Consider the following 19,830-nt stretch of genomic DNA (forward strand, 5'->3'; position numbering starts at 1 on the left):
TTTCGTTCGTGAAAAAAATATGAATGAAAAGTTAATAATAATGCAAAACATTTCGTACCATACAAATAAAAGCGGTTTTTTTTTTATAAGGAAATGAAAATGATTTTGCATTTCCGTAAAACTATGAAGACGTCACTTTGGCGCGCAACGTAAGCGCCCCATGAAGCGCCTACGTTCGTGCAACGTATGCGCCCCGCAAGCGCCTACATTTGTGCCGCGTATGCGCCCCAGAAGCGCCTACATTCACGCCGCGTATGCGCCCCGGAAGCGCCTACGTTCGTGCCGCGTGTGCACACCCGGAAGCGCAACGGTGCGCGCCACGTCAGCGTGCCAAGTCATGTGACCTTAAAATAACACTTTTCATTGGTCTCTTACATTTTTTTTTTACAAATAATGAAATCCCCACCCATTTCCTTCACTTCTTCTTTCACTTTTGTGACTGAAAGACCTGTTTTTTGCTCCTGGATCTTTCTTGGTTTACCATGGCTGCCAGAGAATCCAGCAGTGATGAAGAACCTGAATTCATCAATGAAGAGCCTCCTCAACCAAAGGTGAAGGAGCATTTTATTTGGAAATTTTTTAAAATACCACCAAACCAAAAAAAGGTGAATGCTCCAAAAGTGGAGTGCAAGATCTGCAAACAAGTCCTGTCACGGGGTGACCCAAAAACAAAATACTCATTTGGGAACTTTACGATGATCCGGCATGTGGAGAGGAAGCACCCCCAGAATTTTGCCCGGGAAAGTGTCAGGGCTCTGGCATAAGAGGTCCCCAGTGATGGGGCCTCTACATCCACTGGAGGAGCAACTACTTCTGGGAGGGGGCAATCGCAGGAGCTTGTGCCAAATATTCAACCTGCTTTTAACCATGGTGTCCTGAGATGCAGATACTGCAATCAACACCTTTCCTATGGGGAGCAAAGTGTCCAGCTCATGGTTCGAGCATTGGAGAACCATAACTGCCCTTCCCACCCCTAATTTTTTTTGTTTCTTTGCTCCTGTTGAGCAGTTTCCATTCCCTGTTTTTGTTCCTGTTTTGAAAAAAGAAGAAAACAAAAAGTTCTTTTCAGAACTACCTCCAATTCTCATCAAAGAGCTATATTCTTTAAAAAATGAAAAAGAGTAAGTGAAATGGAGTGCATTGATAATGGAGAGGAAAATGAGTAAGAAAGAACAGAAAGGTATGAGAGTAGAAAGGAAGTGAAGTAGGGGGACTGAAAGAAGGTGAGTGTTGGGAAGGAAAGTAAGGAGAAGAAGAGTGAATATGGGGAATGTTGATATTCTAAGAAAATGTTGAAAAGGAACGGGGGTTTGGAAGGGGAAGAAAAGATGCATTGCTGGAGTTGAAGGCTGAAGGCCTCATTTATGAAGCCATGCGTCACTTTAACACCACCAGAGCGTCACTTTTTGTGACGCATCAGTCCAATAAAAAATGCACCTTATTTATTCATATTTACAAAGTGGCGCATCTAGGTAGATGCGTCACTTTGTAAGCCCCTGCGCCACATTATTCCTACGTCAGGTGTAATGTATGCAAAAGGGACGTATTGACGCAAGAAAGGGTCGTAGAGGTGGCGCAGTGAAATCTATGAGATATCACTGCGTCACTTTTATGACGCTGTTACGTCCAAATCTTACGCCTGTTTCACAGCAGGCGTGCAGGCCCTTTCACATGGGGCTTGGCCCCATGTGAAAGGATACATTGCTGGAGTTGCTTCATTTTTGAGACACACTCCAGCAATGCATCACTTTTGTGCTAACAGATACGTCTAAAATACTGACGTATCTGTAAGAACTTCCAACATAATACGTCATAAAATTAATATGACGCATGAGTAGAAGACTGAAGGACTCATTATGAGGCCATGCGTCACTTTAACACCACCAGAGCGTCACTTTTTGTGACGCACCAGTGCTGTAAAAAATGCACCTTATTCAGTCATATTTACAAAGTGACGCATATAGGTAGTTGCGTCACTTTGTAAGCCCCTGCGCCACATTATTCCTACGTCAGGTGTAATGTATGCAAAAGGGACGTATTGACGCAAGAAAGGGTTGTAGAAGTGACGCAGTGAAATCTATGACATATCACCGCGTCACTTTTATGACGCTGTTGCTTCCAAATATTACGCCTGTTTCACAGCAGGCGTGCAGGCCCTTTCACATGGGGCTTGGCGCGATACGTCATGATCATGTTTCGTTCGCGACATTGGCGCTAACGGGACGCTTCCCGGTTCGCGCACCGGGGCGCTTCAAACGACTACGCTCTCCGGGGCGCTCACCAGGGTGCACCCCGGGAGCGCTCCAGGGTCAAAAAATAAATTGTTTAAAATACAAATAAAATATAGGATTCATTCATTTTGAAAAATATTACATTTCTTAGCTATAGACATTTGCTATTAACCAAATTTTGAACTTCAAAGAAAAAAACATAGGTTTGGGGCCTTATATATAGTTAGGAATTAGCGTTTAAAAAACCTATGAAATTCACTGAAAAAACCATAGGTTTCACACCAGTTATAGTTAGGAATTAGAATATAAAAAACCTATTAAATTCACTGAAAAAACCATAGGTTTCACACCAGTTATAGTTAGCTGCAAATTTTACTGGCATAAAACCATTGAAATTCCACGTAATAGTTAGTTGGACTCACTATAACTTGCGCGTGTAATGCACTGCTGATGACGTCACATATTACATCACTCATGACATGGTCAGTGACATCCCTCATGACATCACAGATGACACCATCTTTGTGACAGAGTGACAGACCTCCTTTCAGTGTAATGTAACCCTTGAAACACATATTCAAAAATAGAAATTAACATTTTCAAAAAAATGGAGATATCCATACCAGTTACAACAACCAATTCAGTAATACCACCATCTATATACACATCCACTCATTCACCAACAGTTCTATATAGTCACTCATACATATACTCACTCATCATATGTAGTGATACACCAATACATCATGTTACACACCGACAGTCATCCAAAAGTTACTCACACACATACTCACACATGCAAATAAACTATTGAACATCCATTTATTTGCATTTACAACTATACACACACTACCACCTTACTTCTAAGGAAACCTAACATACTTACTCTCTTAAACAATCACTTATAGAAACACATACATATTTAAACAGGAACTCTTACAATCTCACATATACTCACTTATAAACATCAATACTCACATATACTAGATTAAAACATATGTCGTTACTGATAAAGACACTAGTGAGACAGTCATTCACTCACTAACACACACATATACACACGCATCCACCCATATAGTCCTGCACATATGCTGTCTTCAAAACACATACAAACAGTGAGTCAGTCATTGATGCATCTATGTGCAAAGTAATACCCCCACCAAACCATACAGACACTCATACTGATACTAAAAAAAATCTAATAACCCATATACACACACATGTAGCTACTCACCAACCCATGTAGCCATTTATACACAAAGTGAAACACTGATACATATATTTAAATATTTTAACATTACTCGCTAATATATGTATTCACTAAGATACACTTAATAAGCCGGTTAACCAACCAATTTTTTTTTTTAAAAACATTCATTAAAACATTTATTTAAACATTTATTCTTCCATCGACCTTTACATATACATATATGAAAAATATTTATTTTTCAGAAAGATACACATTCACTGGATGGTGTCATCAGTGATGTCATGAGGGATGTCACTGACCATGTCATGAGTGATGTAATATGTGACGTCATCAGCAGTGCATTACACGCGCAAGTTATAGTGAGTCCAACTAACTATAACGTGGAATTTCAATGGTTTTATGTCATTAACATTTGCAGCTAACTATAACTGGTGTGAAACCTATGGTTTTTTCAGTGAATATATATATATATACATGTGACCAAGGCCGCTGGGACGGCCGAAATGTGTCATGGCAGTCCGTCTGTTTGACTGAATAAAGTATGCTGATGAGAAGTTGGTCTTTGCCTCGTAATTCGCTAATGGAGAGCGTAGCTGCTGCGAGGTATTGCAGATATATATATATATATATATTACCTACTGGCAGTCGCCAGTAGGTATATATAGTTAGGATTTTTTTCCTATGGGATTTCTGAAAATTCTATGTGGATTAACTTTGGCGTTTGTGGACGGAATTGGCTGAAATGTTCAGGAAAATGGCACATTTTGTTTCTGAGCAGCCCCTGAAAATTTGGGGGGGTTTCGTCAAGGGGGGGGCCGAGAAAAAAGGGGGGTCCCAAAACGTGTTTTTAACATTGAGTTTTCCATAGGGCGGTTGGACTCACTTTTAGCTCAAATGGCTGAATGGATTTACACAAAACTTGGCAAAATTGTAGATATGGTTTGCCCGACGTGCCTTTGCTATGTCTCAATATATGTGCTCCAGTGGATTTTGAGAAATTAATGTTTTAAAAAACAGATATATCTGTGACAGCGTCCCGTTTAGCACCCCAGTTCGCGTACCTTACGCGTAACGGAACTTCGCTAGGAGAAGCGGATTGGCTCCCCGGTGACTGTAAACATTCTAAACAATCCGGAGCGGCCGCCATCTTGTGTCTCGGTAGGATCGAGACACAAGATGTGGCAAAAACAAAGGGGGAAATAAGCATAAGGGGGCAGAGTACATCCTCCCTGACCCCCTAGGTTTGATGAAGGGGCTTTAAAAGGGCCTCGCGGGGTTAAAAAATAATAATTTTTATATCTTTTTTTTGCAGGGGGAGCGCTCGGTACGCGCACCGGGAAGCGGTCCGGTAAGCGTAATATTGGGAAAATAGGATGAAAGAATGTTCAAATATTGTATGTTTATTGATTGTTCTTTTTGTTTTTTTTTTATTTTTTTTATTTAAGTACCAACATGTAGGTACCAATGCAGAGTCGTTTCAGAAGTTATTGTGGTATATGGAATTCCTAGCATAGTCTGTCAGGAAAGCAGAAACACCATGGAGGTAGGAGATGATAAAAAATATGTTAAAAACACAATGGAGATGATATAGTGGAAGAAAGGAAGTAACTATGAGCAAACTTAAAGTTGCACATTATTTTTAAAGTCTAATTTTACATTATAATCAATTTGCTAGTAGTTTAAAAAATACATATAAAAATGAATAATTTGTCAAACAATTTTTGAATTATTATATATAAATTTATTTTTCTGATTTGTTTTCAAAATTAAAAAGAACTTCTAATAATTCTTTGTCAGAATTTGTCTTATTTTCAATTAGGAAATCCACAGATTCAACACATTGTAAAAGTTCAAAGTCCTGTCATTCATCAAAGAATTCTGATTCATTTTCTGTATCTTTGTTGCATTCTGCAACAATTTCCAAGTTAGTTTTGTTCTCTCCTTCCATTTTTGAGCTGTAAAATTAATTTTAAAAAAATATATCAGTACAGATAGGGCACTTTTGGGCTTAAGTACAGACAGGTAGTTTGGTTTTTTAAACAGTGATTTTATCTTTGGCCAGTGTATGGTATCAGACTGGAAGTAGAAATATAAAAAAATGTATGTGATAAAGCCTAAGTCAATTCTTAATTATACAAGACAAGCCTAACTCCATCCATAACTAAAACAGAGAAGTCTATCTTATTCAATAAGTATTACAGAGGGATAGTATATACCTATCAGAAAATGTTTTCCTAATTAACTTAAAGTACAGACAATACTTCAGTTTTTAAAATAACATCTTACCTTTCAAAAAGAAGTTTAAGTTCTCAGTTGAAATGCACTTGATATGTACTTCAGGAAGTAGTAGTCAAAATGGCTGAGTTTCTATCTCTTTCTTTTTATATATATTCAGATACATAACCAATCAAATGTCATGAAATAATAGAAGATTTTGAAAGTAGTATTTTGATTGGTTGTCAATTGTAACACTTCATAAGTGTTTTTGTAAGGTAATTTACCTCAGGATATGTAGTCAGGCTTACAGCATAATTTTCTCAATGGAATTTCATCAAACTTGGGTAAATGGTAGGGACTGCTATGTAGTAGGGGCTATTCTATATTTGATGAAAGTGTCTCTAGTAGTTTTTCTGTAAATTACTTTCCCACCTTTTTTTAGGGAGCGCTTACCGGTGCGCGCCCCGGTACGCGAACCGGCAGCGTAACGGGAGTCCTCCATTTTGAGTATCGGTAGAATTGAGACACAAGATGGAGGACAAATGTTATTTATTTTTATTTGATATGCTTGTAAAGCACCAGAATAGACCCCCGAAGGGGTATCTCCGCGCTGTAGCTGCAAAGGGGGTGATGTATAACGGTGTATCCAGTGGGTATGTTTAGGCAAGAGAGGCAATTAGTTACTGGGAAACAGGTATGTTTTTAAGGTTTTCCGAAAAATCAGGTGACACAAAGAATGTGGGAAATGGGTGTAAGGGGGCACGGGAGACGTATCCTGACCCCCTAGGTTTTCTGAGGGTGGTTGAGGAGGCCCATATATGCGAAAGAAAATTTTTTTTAAATTTTTTCGCGTGGTTCGCGTACCGGGAAGCGAACACAGGAAGCTCACCAAAGAGAAAAAAGAATGACAGACATTAAAAAACTTATGGAAATTTTTATAAATGGGAGGTAGTTCTGAAAAGAACTGTTTTTTTATGTTTGTAGTTTTATGTGTTTTTTTTTAATTTTCTGAACGTTTTTTGATTTTTTTGTTTTTTGTGTTAAAAAAAGGCAACAAACTTAAAACAGAGAATTATAAATGGCTCAACAGGAGCAAAAAAAAAGAAATTAATTATTGTTTTTTCTTACTGCAATTATGTTTCTCCATTGTATTGTTGATTGTGGTGATATTTTTTTCACCAAAACAAAGTATTGCCCCACAAAAAATACAAATAAATTTCAAATCTGCAAAATGTTCTTTTATGTTGAGGACCATGTTGTCTCCTTCAGGTCTGGATTGAGTGGCTTGTCCAGTGGAGGTGCTGGGTAAAGGATTTGAAAGGTTTTGGGCAAGTTCAGCATTTTGAGCCTGTGCCAAGCAGGTCACTTCCTCCTCCTCCTCCTCTTCCTCATTCTCCTCTTCTTGACCACAAAAGTACTGTGGTGGTGGTCCTTGCTGTGGTGAAGGTGGTGGTGGTGGTGGTGCACCAGCTGAAGCAACAACACTAGCCATTGTTCAAGTCCAAAATGGCTCTTCCTCTCTCTTCTCCAAAAAAGGTCTTCCTCTCTCAAAGTAGAAAGTAAGAATGAGGAGAAAAGGTGGGGCTTTCATCATTTGGGAAAAAAAAGGGAAAAAAATGTTCTAAACCAATGAAAAGTGTTATTTTTAGGTCATATGACCAAGCCTTACATCATTAGGAAACCAAAAGTAAAATGAACCAATGAAAAGTTTTATAAACAAGTCACATGACCTGTTATGCTTACGTTACGCACTCCGCGCCGCGCCCCGGATCGCTTCCGGGGCGCTGCGCTTTGCGCTCGGTTCGCGTTCTGGAGCGCTTCCGGGTGCGCTAACGCGGCGCATCATAAGACGCTTTACGCGGCAACGTGATACGTCGCGCTTGCGGGACACGTCACGATGTTGTTTTCTAATGCGGTAATTGCGCTATCGGAACGTTTACCGGTTCGCTGACCGGGTCGCGGAACCAAATTGAGCTAACGGGAAGCTGCCCGGTTCGCGGACCGGCAGCGAAACAAAAAAAAATATTTAAAAAAATATATTAAAAAAAAATTATTTTACAAACATATAAAATATATTTTTGAATTAAAAGAGGAATACATTTTACAGCTTTTGATATTTGCTATTTATTAAAAAACCATTGAAATTCAATGAAAAAACCATAGGTTATAGACCATATATAGTTAGGAATTAGCATTTACAAAACCTTAAAAATTCACTAAAAAAACCATAGGTAATAGACCATATATAGTTAGGGATTAGCATTTACAAAACCTTATTTTGCTCGCACAAAACCATTGAAATTGGCATATAGTTAGTTGCACTAACTATATATCGCGCACCCGCAATCCACTGCTGATGATGTCACATATTACATCATTCATGACATGGTCAGTGACATCACTGATGACATCACTGATGACATCTCAAATGACATCACTGATGACATCACTGATGACATCTCAAATAACATCACTGATGACATCTCAAATAACATCACTGATGACATCACTGATGACATCTCAAATATGATGAACCTCTTCAGACTCTAATATAACCTTAGATACACTCAGTGTAAACAGACACTCACAGATTGTCACTCATCCATGGAGTTACTCACACACCTAGTCAGTCATGCAAAGAATCACTCCTCCATTTCCTGAACTATACAGTTATACACACCTTACTAATTCAAACATATTCTAACACATATTTACTCTCTTATACAATACCTGATACATGTTCACAATGATCCATACAGCCACTCACACATTCACTGGCTCTTATGCACAGTTATTTATATATGTCAACTCTCACATGTACTGTGTTTTACATATGTACTTACTTTGACATGTAGCACTGAGATATCCATTCACTCACCAATACACTCATGCACACAGTCAACTGCCCATGCAGCTGTTTCCACATGCACTTTTTAACCCATACATCTAGTGAATCAACTGCTCACACATCTATGCACAGAGTCATACACCTCACAGCCACTCACACACATACTCAGTCTCCCATACATACTTGGGCAACCAATCAATAACCCATATAGTTATTCATATAGCTACTGATCAACACATGCAGCAGTTTACAGAACAACAGATATAATGATGCACAAATTAAGACAGTTTAGTCACTAACCCATGCACTCAGTGAGACACATTTAATCACTCTCTCATACAGTCAGTCATGCACCTACTAAATCCTTCATCCAGACACTTATACATCCACTCATTCTTCAATATGTAAGACATATTTTAACTTTACAGAAACATACAGTCACTGGATGATGTCATCAGTGATGTCATCAGTGATGTCACTGACCATGTCATGAATGATGTAATATGTGACATCATCAGCAGTGGATTGCGGGTGCGCGATATATAGTTAGTGCAACTAACTATATATGCGAATTTCAATAGTTTTGTGCGAGTAAAATAAGGTTTTGTAAATGCTAATCCCTAACTATATATGGTCTATAACCTACGGTTTTTTCAGTGAATATATATATATATATATGATCTTTGTCCCTACCTGGCATCCAGCCACGTTGACACCCCTAGAATCACTGGAATCCAGGTACCTGTGTTGTTATACGTGGACGATGCGTTCCTATTTGCATGCACACCTAAAGCCTTTTCATGCTCTTCATGATTAATCTAGATCTGACCACAAATTACGACAAGTCACAAATCATGGCTTGTGAGCCTGGTAAAAGGACCTTAAGCAGACTTATTTCTAACTAGCAGCCCGTCCCGACGTTGTCTGGGGATGGCCGATGTTCAGTGTTGCCTTTACTTTTTGTTTGCGTAGGAATGTGTGTTTTATTCATCCGCAGGTTGTCATTGAGCCACACCTAATTTTGTTTTGCTATCCTTGTTGAGAGTGTTCCCCCTGTGTGCGAATGTTGTTGTTTCCCAAATGTTGCAATTTGCGCCGCAAGTGCAGCAAGTGTTACAGTGGTCGCTCAGATGTTTTGGCCTGAAATTGATTGTTTGTGAAAGGGGCTTTCCTTGTTTACGTTTTCGATCCCTTTACTAATGTCTGTTTTTTTTGTTTTTATCGGCGCAAGTACTGGCAGTGTTCCACTGATAATGCAGAGTGTTTGAAATTCGGAAGTGTTTGAGTACGTTTTAAATTTTGTCCTCAGCATACGTAATTATTCGGAGCCTTGTGAGTAGAGTCTCGTTCATGTTCCGTTGATTGGCTTTCTTGTCTAAGAAATGGGCGCCTATTTGTTTACGTTCCTCCCCCTGTGACAACGTTGTCATTTGTCAAATGGTTAAACATTTGTTATATTTTTGTATCACAACTCGTGTGTGGGTTAATCATTGTGTGTCGTGATTGGTGGGCTGTGCGAAGCAACGCAAATGATAGGCGGCCCTTTTTATAAGCCTGCCCCATGTGGCACTGTATTATTATGGAAGGCGCGCCCCTTTTTTGCTGTCATACCAGAAAGGCGTTAATGTTTGAAGGGTAACGCCGATGAATGCGTGAATGTCGAGGCGAGTGATAGGCGGTCCTTTGCAAATGTGCGGGATGCACAGTTAAGTGTGTGCCTTGCACAGTGAAATCATTGAAATCGCTTGACATATGTTTATTGTTTGTACTTTGGGCCATGCCCCTGTAAACGCCCACATCTTTTGTTTGGCACGCCCATATAAACGCCCACATCTTTTTTTTGACACTCAACACCCACAAGGGACTACTTTCCCATATTTGACGTTTTTGCTTTTTTAATGTATATGGTGTCCACATCTATAGCCTATGTCCTTCTGCTACATATCCTCTTTCAAATGGTGTATTGGGTGTAGTGATTGGTGCAGTACTTTTTGAGTTTACCTGGATCAAAGTTTGTGTTCTCTCTTTATAATAGTAGTATAGATGGACAGTCTTTGGTTGATGTTAAAAAGTTTAGTTACCTGGGAATCACGTTTAACCCTGCAGGCACCTGGCACTCACAGGTGACTTCTCTCTTGAAGCTCAGCAGATCAGCAGGTGCCGTTTTTAATCTTTCCAGCCCCATGCTTCAAGGTAATATTTTACCATTGTTAAAAGTGGACAACGCTCAATGTATCCCTGGAGCAGTGTATAGGGCAGGGGTTTCAGGTTATTACAATGCTTCTTCACTTCAGTCTAAATTAAACCATATCGGTCTAAGGTTTTTAAAATTCCCTCCAACAGCTTTGAGTTACATCTTTCACGCAGAGCTTGACAGCAATACATGGAGGACATAGTCCACTTGGCACCCATGTTGCTTTGGATCTGTATCTAGGTCAAACCCCAGGGCAAGCTATGCAGGAATATTTTTTTGGATTGTCTCGCCCTGTGTAAAGAATGCGCTATACATTGGCTGAGTTGCATATCTAATACTTTGAAGGCTTTGGGGTTGTCCTCTCTCATTTCTTTACTTACAGCTATAAAGAAAGATGATAAATTAATGGTTAATCATTTATAGCTTCAGCTATGTGAAGTAAGGACATTTGCAATGGAGAGTACGGAAAGCAGTGTCACTTTATAACAGGCTGCTCGCTTCCCCTGAGACAATTTTCTATTTTGGACTTGAATTAACTCATTGGGAGCGATCTTTTCTTTTTCAGTTCAGATCTAACACTGCATGGCGTCTTTTGTGAATTCTTATGCCATCTTGGGAAGCGCTGGAAAGCCTTGCCCTTGTGATAACCTCTCTGAACAGTCTTTTTTGATTTTTGTGCATATTGAGCATGAATGCACTTTCTCAAGTCTTTGTCAAAAAATGTGGTCATCGCACATTCAATGAAGCACTTCATCATCTGCAATTGTTAAAAACTCTGAATATTTTTTAGAATATGCTCTTTCTTAAAAGCTGCTATCAGAGCTAGGAGAACAATGGAGGGCTGATATATTACTTAAGGTTGTGATGAACTTCTTTTAGATGATCAGCACACTTGTTATGTGCATCTTTTTTCAATCCCTTTTGTCTTTTGTGATATTCATTTATTGAGATATCTTTCTGTTCGAATTAATTTTACTCATTTGATGTTTGAATTGTGGAATTCTCTTTTAATGATGTTGTATTAGTATGCTGTGCAATATTGTTTCTTTATCTTTTATGGCCTGTCTGGTTGAATAAAGAATTACTGAACTGAACTGAAAGAAATAGAACATATAATAGCATGTGAATAGAGGATCACCACGCCAACTCCTCAGAATACAAAGTACACACACACAACTGAGTTGTGGGTGGAGCTAAATACAGGGGTACGAGATAGCTATAGATACTGCTGGAATCTTGTACTACTGTGCTTTTGAAATATTACTCTTTCAGCATCTAGCACACATCTAAAGCCCCCTTCTTTAGCCTGTCCTGTCATTTCAGATTAACATCTAAAATACTTTCCCTTTGTAACTCAGTTATGGTAAGTCTCCACGTCCAATTACTTAAGTTGAAAAACAGTTGCAATTGCCTCTCCTGTACTCTGTGTCGTAAGCTAGCTAATGTCCCCACTTTTAAACGTCTATCTTTAAGGTTCATGTAATGAGGGGTATATTTGAATGTGGCTCATCATTATGAATTGCCCCCTTCTTTTGAAACATATGAAATTCTTTATTGAACAGGCATACTGACCCACAGTATGAACTTTTTTTTAAATGTATTGTATTGTGTAGTATTGTAGCATTTGTATAGTACTTACTAGCATTATGTCCTGATTAACCACTTTCCCACACAGATAGCAAGCTACACATTGTAGTGTGTGTGGTTGGAAGGGTGCTGAAGAAGAGCTTGGTTGTTTGCTGCCCTGACAGGGCAAGGGCAGATAAGCCTGCCCCCTGTTACACTTCTGACTTCACCCTTCCATGAGGCTAATGGAAAAAGCTATCCCCCAGAGACCCTTGATCTTTCTAGTTTACAAAAGAAAGCATCCTCATGACATTCTAGAATCTTTCACATATTTATCAATACTCTTATCAAATACTCCAGCCCTCACTGCATCTCCCTGGAACAAGCTAAACTAAACATGGCAATACTGTATTTTATAGCCAGGGTTCCGAAAAGTTGCCGAACATTTGCAAGAACCAACAGATTCAACTCGCAGGCCTACAGAGTTCTCTGGGGACTTGCAAAACTAGAGATTTAACTACTATTCAAGTCAGTAAAAGGCAATTGCGTTGACTTACAATTTTACAGCTGATTTGAGTGGGGAAGGTATTCTTGGCCAGTCCACCTTGAGACTCATACCAGGCTGACTGTCAAAGAGACCAGTCTCAGCCTTCACTGCAATTTTGTAGTCCTGGCAACTTAGCCCCCATCTTAGATACGCCTGAAAAGCGATTAAAAGATGGAGCGATTAGAAAGGAATAATTTAATTAGAAATACTGTCAATTCTTCCTAATATTTTCCTTTTCTTCCAGTGTGTGTAGTTGCCTCACCTCTGCCTTATGAGGGTTCACAATGGCAGCATCTGCACAGGCGCACCATCTGCTGGAGCTGGTGAGATCCACAACATATGCCTGAATCTGGGGGTTGGAGGCATGGTAGTCAGTGTAAACAATCACTTGGTGTCCTTGATTCTTGTTGTCATTTCTCACAGCTTGAGCAGTAACCACCAACACTGGAGAACTGTTGCCTCCAATAAAGAAAGGCTAAAATAAAGATAAAAGCCGTCAGGTCAATGCAATGACCATGTCCCTGAATACAAAATAATCGCAATGCTCAACTCAACTAAACAAATTTAGAGAAATGTATTTCAAAACCAAAACATGCTTCCTACAATAAAGCCCTGTGTAAAGCTCAGCCACATTCAGGATTAGTGTACTGATAGTATACAAATTCAAGTTATAAGAAAATTGTGTAACATTATACATTCTAGAGAAGAAACTTTATATTCCATTTTACAGAGTTCACACTTGTCATAGACCATGTTTTATTTAAAAAAGCAGACACTTTTCTGAGTTTGATGTTTATTATGTATTAGGGGTCATTGCATACATTAACCATCACACTATTTTTGTCCCTGCTATAGGACCTTATTAATAAACAATAATTAGGATCCTAAGGCGTTTTAACCCTTAACTGCGGGGCTAATGCCCCTGCTGTGCTGGGGGGAGGAGGGCGCGCACAGCGCCCCGCTGCTCATGACCAGCTCAGCTCGTCATGAGCCACCGTGGCCATGTGCTCATGACGAGCTGAGCTCGTCATGACCACGCCTGTTCCAATGGAACGCCCAGCACAGCAGGGGAATTATCCCTGCGTGGGTGCGGCGCAACAGTCATGAAGAGCTCAGCTCGTCATGAGCACACAACCTCCGTGGCTCATGACGAGCTGAGCTCGTCATGAGCATGGGAGAGGTTAAATTTGCACTTAGGTTCTAGTAAGAGCTACACTTACAATTCACGTAGTGCCCAACCACTCGAACTTAGTCCTGGCTCCAAGATATACCTATGTAAAAAAATTGTTGTCCAGAGATTTTCATTTTTGATTTGTGTTTTTATATTATAAGAGAAGTAATTTAGCTTGGGTAGACCTTGCCAATTCAGGCTGAATTTTTCTGGATGATATTTTTAACAATGGAGGATGTGTTGCAGTGATTATGTAATATTTCAGGAACTCTGAGACCTATATACTTCATTTTGGTGCCAAAAGATAGGTTTCGGGGTCAAGTCGCCTTAAAGAGACAGAAAATACCTTGTCAGAGCAACGCTTCTGCCATTTTCCAAAACTGCGGCTCTATAATTATGTGCTTTAGCCATCATGTTGGTAATTTGTTTTATTATTGTTTTTGTTTTAGGTCTTCCGTTGATTCAAATTTATCAACATGAGGGTAGCAGGTGGTAGCAGAGGAGCTCTCCCTCCTGACAAAGTGTTGCTAACTACAAAATCTGAGGACTCCTTCAACAAAGAAAAATGTGTCATATGCCAAACGAATCTGAAAGAAAAGCTAACATCAACTGTGACTGGACAGAAGGGAGTTTGAGATGCTGCATAAATCTGGCAAGACAAAGTTAATAAAAGATTGAAGCTGATGGGTGAAGAGGATCAAATGTTTTATCATTGTAATAATAAGTGCTACAAGTTATATGAAATGGAAAAAGGCCTGAAAAAAATTAGTTAAAAAATAGCAGAATCCTGTTAATCACAAGAGAATCCGAGTCTTCTAAGCAAGCGATGGTAGCCAAACCTAATGCCCATCTACTTAGAAGATAGATGGCTACCTCTCGTCCACCTCCAACAACTGATCAGAAAGCAGAGGACATTCAATGTGTTATCTGTGGTTTAAATTGAGGGGCCAGTGAACCACTGGTCCCATCCTTGTATGCACACTTTGTTTCCTCTAGCAAAACAGAGGATTCACACTTTTTTTGTTGTGGTTAGATAACTTATTTATTCATCAAGGTTTCCATAACTTATCTCCACATTAAATCAATGATATTGATTTTTTGGTTCGTTTTCACCACATGACACAATCCTTTATATACATCCAATGCATTTCGGGGTTATTGTGTACCCCTTCATCAGGGAAAGGACACTATAATCAAAAAACAAAAGTAAACAACCTGTCAGTCATATCGTGTTTGTCATGGGGATGTTCACTGGGTGGGGAAGGGGAAGGGTGTGCTGGTGGACGTGGTACGGTGAGTTTGGGTGTCGTTTAGCGGGATCACCTTAACAGAACCAAAAGCCCGTGAAAAAAATCAGCCGTATTGAAACAGTTCTTACGTGTATCACGTTTTTCCATTTCACCTTGCTCTGCAGGTATAAAGTTATAAAGAACGTGTTACCACGATTGCGTATTTAAAAAATGGGTTACCTCCTAGAGTAAGTACCAAGGTACTAAGATTGTTGAACTAACCTGAAGGGTCGTGGCGAGGTTTGTACCGATCCGTTCGTGTACGCGGGCCCGGACGAAGACGCCTCAGGCCGCGTTTCATTAGATTCAAAAAGTCGCAATCACGTGACATGTAAAAAGTAAGGATAGACTCGTGCAGAGTTAAAGGGACAGGATAATGTTTGCGTAGCGGAATAGAGTAAGCTGGAATTTCCAAATAGAGACTCGATTGAGTGGGTCGGTGTGACAGAAATTACGTGTATGGGGGTGTATTCGGGGGTGGATATGCCAATGGGGGTAACGAGTGGGGTATCGGGGGTGGGTGGTGTAATACGATTGACAATATAAATGGGAACCAATGATTACAAATATTAAATGCAAATGATGAGTAAACACACATTGAAAGCACAAAATATGCATGATCATGAGTTCACTCAGGAATTACTTGATCAGTCCAAGAGCAACCTTATAGGTAACAAGAGAGTTCAATTCTGTCATTTAAGCCAAATGGCTTTTGTGTTGAAAGTTTTTGGATCCAGGTGTTTTCCCTCTGGAGTAAAAATTTGGTGTTATCCCTACCTTCGATTTTTGGAATCATTTCCAATATGGTGAACTTCATTTGGGAAATATTGTGTTTTTCTTCATAAAAGTGTACTGCTATTGAAGATTTAGTGTTTTTGAGACGGATATTGGATTTATGTTAGACTTGTTTTGATCTTGCGTTCCGTCTTGCCTATGTACAGTTTGCCACATGGGAATTTTAAAGCATAGATGACATTGCTGGTATCACATGTGGCATTAACTTTAAGTTTTATCTTGTGACCTTTCATTGGGTGGTTGATTGTGTTTCCTCTAATAATGCTATTGCAGTTTCCGCAATTGAGGCATGGTTTAGTGCCTGTGTAATTGGTGGTGGTAACAGGTTTATGTTGAACCAGTTCTCCAAGGTTACGTGCTCTAGTAAACGCGAATAACGGAGGTTCCATGAATATCTGATTGAAGTCAGGTTCCAAGTTCAATAATGACCAGTGTTGGTGTATGGCCCGTTTGAATTTTGTGCTGGCTGTCGAGTATTTTGAGACTACCACTATACGGGTCTGTTGTTTTTTGATACTGGATTGTAACAATTTCTGTCTGTCTGTGTTTATGATCTTCTGCTTGGATTCGTTGATGATGTTGTCTGGATTTCCTCTATTGTGAAATTTGGTAGCAATTTCCTTAATTCGTTGTGTCGCTTTACCTGGGTCTGATGTAATTCTTTTAGCTCGTGCCATTTGGGAAAATGGGAGATGTGTCTTCAAGTTGGGTTCATGAAAACTTGTATAATGGAGCATATTATTTCTGTCGGTAGGTTTGGTGAATAAATCTGTTTCAAATCCCTGTTCTTTGATGGAAACTTTAACATCTAGGAAGTTAACAAATTTTTCTGATATTTCCCAGGTTAATTGGATACGTTCATCGATATGGTTAAATTCCATCAAGCGATTCTGTAGTTCTTCCTTGGTGTTTTTCCATACGATAAAGATATCATCAATGTAACGTGTGAAAAGTAGTAAGTTGTCTGTCCATTGCCTGTTTGTGAAGATATGGGTTTCCTCGAAATGCTGCATAAAGATGTTAGCATACACAGGTGCCGCTGAATTGCCCATAGCCATTCCCACAAGTTGTTGTTAGTACCATGTGTCTTGGTATTTAAAATAACTCTGGTACAGTGTGAAGAGCATGAGTTCCATCAGGAACATTTGAAAAGGTACCTCCAGTTCGGAATTGAGTAAAGCCTGCTCGATTGCTTCAATACCCAAGGAGTGAGGTATTGAGGTGTATAGTGAGCGTACATCTGCAGTGCACAAGATTAAGTTGTCATCTACATCGATTTTTGAGCTCGTTAGTTTGGAGATGAAGTGGGTGGTGTCTTTGGTGTATGTTCGCAATGATTGTACCATGGAGATATTTATCCAGCAGTTGGCCAATTGGTTCATGGAGACTCCCACATGTGGAGACTATTGGTCTCATGGGGGAGTCCCTGAGGTTTTTATGAATTTTCAGAACCATTCTCAAGGTGGGACTCTTCGGATTGGTTTTTATAAGAACGTTCTTGGTTCTATTGTTAATTATTCCAGCCTCATGTGTTTTGTCCAGGATATTCAGGAGGGTTTTCATGAACTCAGTTGTGGGGTTGTTGTCCAGTTTCATGTATGTGGTTTTGTCAGTTATGTGATCCATCACTTTAGATTCATACATACTATTGTTCATAATAATGAGGGCTCTGCCCTTATCTGCTTTGATACATCTAATCTGTTCATTTGATGATATGTTTTTCAATGTATCAAGATCTTTCTGTGTGATGTTTTTGATCTTTTTATGCGTAGTTTGATTTTGAGCAGGTCTTGTTTGACTCTGTTTTCAAATAAATCCAACGTTTTGTGACTGACTGGTGGTTGAAATGTACTTTGAGGTCTCAATCCAAGTAGTTGATCTGGTTAGTCTCTGGGTTGTTGTGGTAACACATTATCAAAAAATTGACGCAGTCGAAGTTTGCGCATAAGTTTGAAAAAGCTGACTTCTAACTCCAAGTTATTTGTAGTGGTGACAACTTACTACTTTTCACACGTTACATTGACGATATCTTTATCGTATGGAAAAACACCAAGGAAGAACTACGGAATCGCTTGATGGAATTTAACCATATCGATGAACGTATCCAATTAACCTGGGAAATATCAGAAAAATGTGTTAACTTCCTAGATGTTAAAGTTTCCATCAAAGAACAGGGATTTGAAACAGATTTATTCACCAAACCTACCGACAGAAATAATATGCTCCATTATACAAGTTTTCATGAACCCAACTTGAAGACACACCTCCCATTTTCCCAAATGGCACGAGCTAAAAGAATTACATCAGACCCAGGTAAAGCGACACAACGAATAAAGGAAATTGCTACCAAATTTCACAATAGAGGATATCCAGACAACATCATCAACGAATCCAAGCAGAAGATCATAAACACAGACAGACAGAAATTGTTACAACCCAGTACCGAAAAACAACAGACCCGTATAGTGGTAGTCTCAAAATACTCGACAGCCAGCACAAAATTCAAACGGACCATACACCAACACTGGTCATTATTGAACTTGGAACCTGACTTTAATTAGATATTCATGGAACCTCAGTTATTCGCGTTTACTAGAGCACGTAACCTTGGAGAACTGGTTCAACATAAACCTGTTACCACCACCAATTACAAAGGCACTAAACCATGCCTCAATTGCGGAAACTGCAATAGCATCATTACAGGAAACACAATCAACCACCCAATGAAAGGTCACAAGATAAAACTTAAAGTTAATGCCACATGTGATACCAGCAATGTCATCTATGCTTTAAAATGCCCATGTGGCAAACTGTACATAGGCAAGACGGAACGCAAGATCAAAACAAGACTCACTGAACATAAATCCAATATCCGTCTCAAAAACACTAAATCTTCAATAGCAGTACACTTTTATGAAGAAAAACACAATATTTCCCAAATGAAGTTCACCATACTGGAAATGATTCCATAAATTGAAGGTAGGGATAACACCAAATTTTTACTCCAGAGGGAAAACACCTGGATCCAAAAACTTTCAACACAAAAGCCATTTGGCTTAAATGACAGAATTGAACTCTCTTGTTACCTATAAGGTTGCTCTTGGACTGATCAAGTAATTCCTGTGTGAACTCATGATCATGCATATTTTGTGTTTTCAATGTGTGTTTACTCATCATTTGCATTTAATATTTGTAATCATTGGTTACCATTTATATTGTCAATCGTATTACACCACCCAACCCCGATACCCCACTCGTTACCCCCATTGGCATATCCACCCCCCCCCGAATACACCCCCATACACGTAATTTCTGTCACACCGACCCACTCAACCGAGTCTCTATTTGGAAATTCCAGCTTACTCTATTCCGCTACGCAAACATTATCCTGTCCCTTTAACTCTGCACGAGTCTATCCTTACTTTTTACATGTCACGTGATCGCGACTTTTTGAATCTAATGAAACGCGGCCAGAGGCGTCTTCGTCCGGGCCCACGTACACGAACAGATCGGTACGAACCTCGCCACGACCCTTCAGGTTAGTTCAACAATCTTAGTACCTTGGTACTTACTCTAGGAGGTAACCCATTTTTTAAATACGCAATCGTGGTAACACGTTCTTTATAACTTTATACCTGCAGAGCAAGGTGAAACGGAAAAACGTGATACACGTAAGAACTGTTTCAATACGGCTGATTTTTTCACGGGCTTTTGGTTCTGTTAAGGTGATCCCGCTAAACGACACCCAAACTCACCGTACCA

The 19,830-nt window shown here is 39.5% G+C and overlaps 1 protein-coding gene across 2 annotated transcripts in view; it reads right to left on the bottom strand.

Annotated features, from left to right (window-relative positions):
- Nucleotides 1-19,830, bottom strand: part of LOC147747532 (vitellogenin-A2-like) — a 527,187-nt gene that overhangs the window by 50,632 nt on the left and 456,725 nt on the right. For both annotated transcript variants that reach the window (XM_086954020.1, XM_086954019.1), the window contains 2 exons: nt 13,076-13,288; nt 12,824-12,966 (listed from right to left, as the gene is read on the bottom strand). In XM_086954020.1, the coding sequence (XP_086810146.1) occupies nt 12,824-12,966; nt 13,076-13,288 (356 nt within the window). The remainder of the gene's footprint in view (nt 1-12,823; nt 12,967-13,075; nt 13,289-19,830) is intronic.

Source organism: Lissotriton vulgaris, chromosome 1_1, assembly GCF_964263255.1.
Source record: "Lissotriton vulgaris chromosome 1_1, aLisVul1.2, whole genome shotgun sequence".
Lineage (NCBI taxonomy): Eukaryota > Metazoa > Chordata > Amphibia > Caudata > Salamandridae > Lissotriton > Lissotriton vulgaris.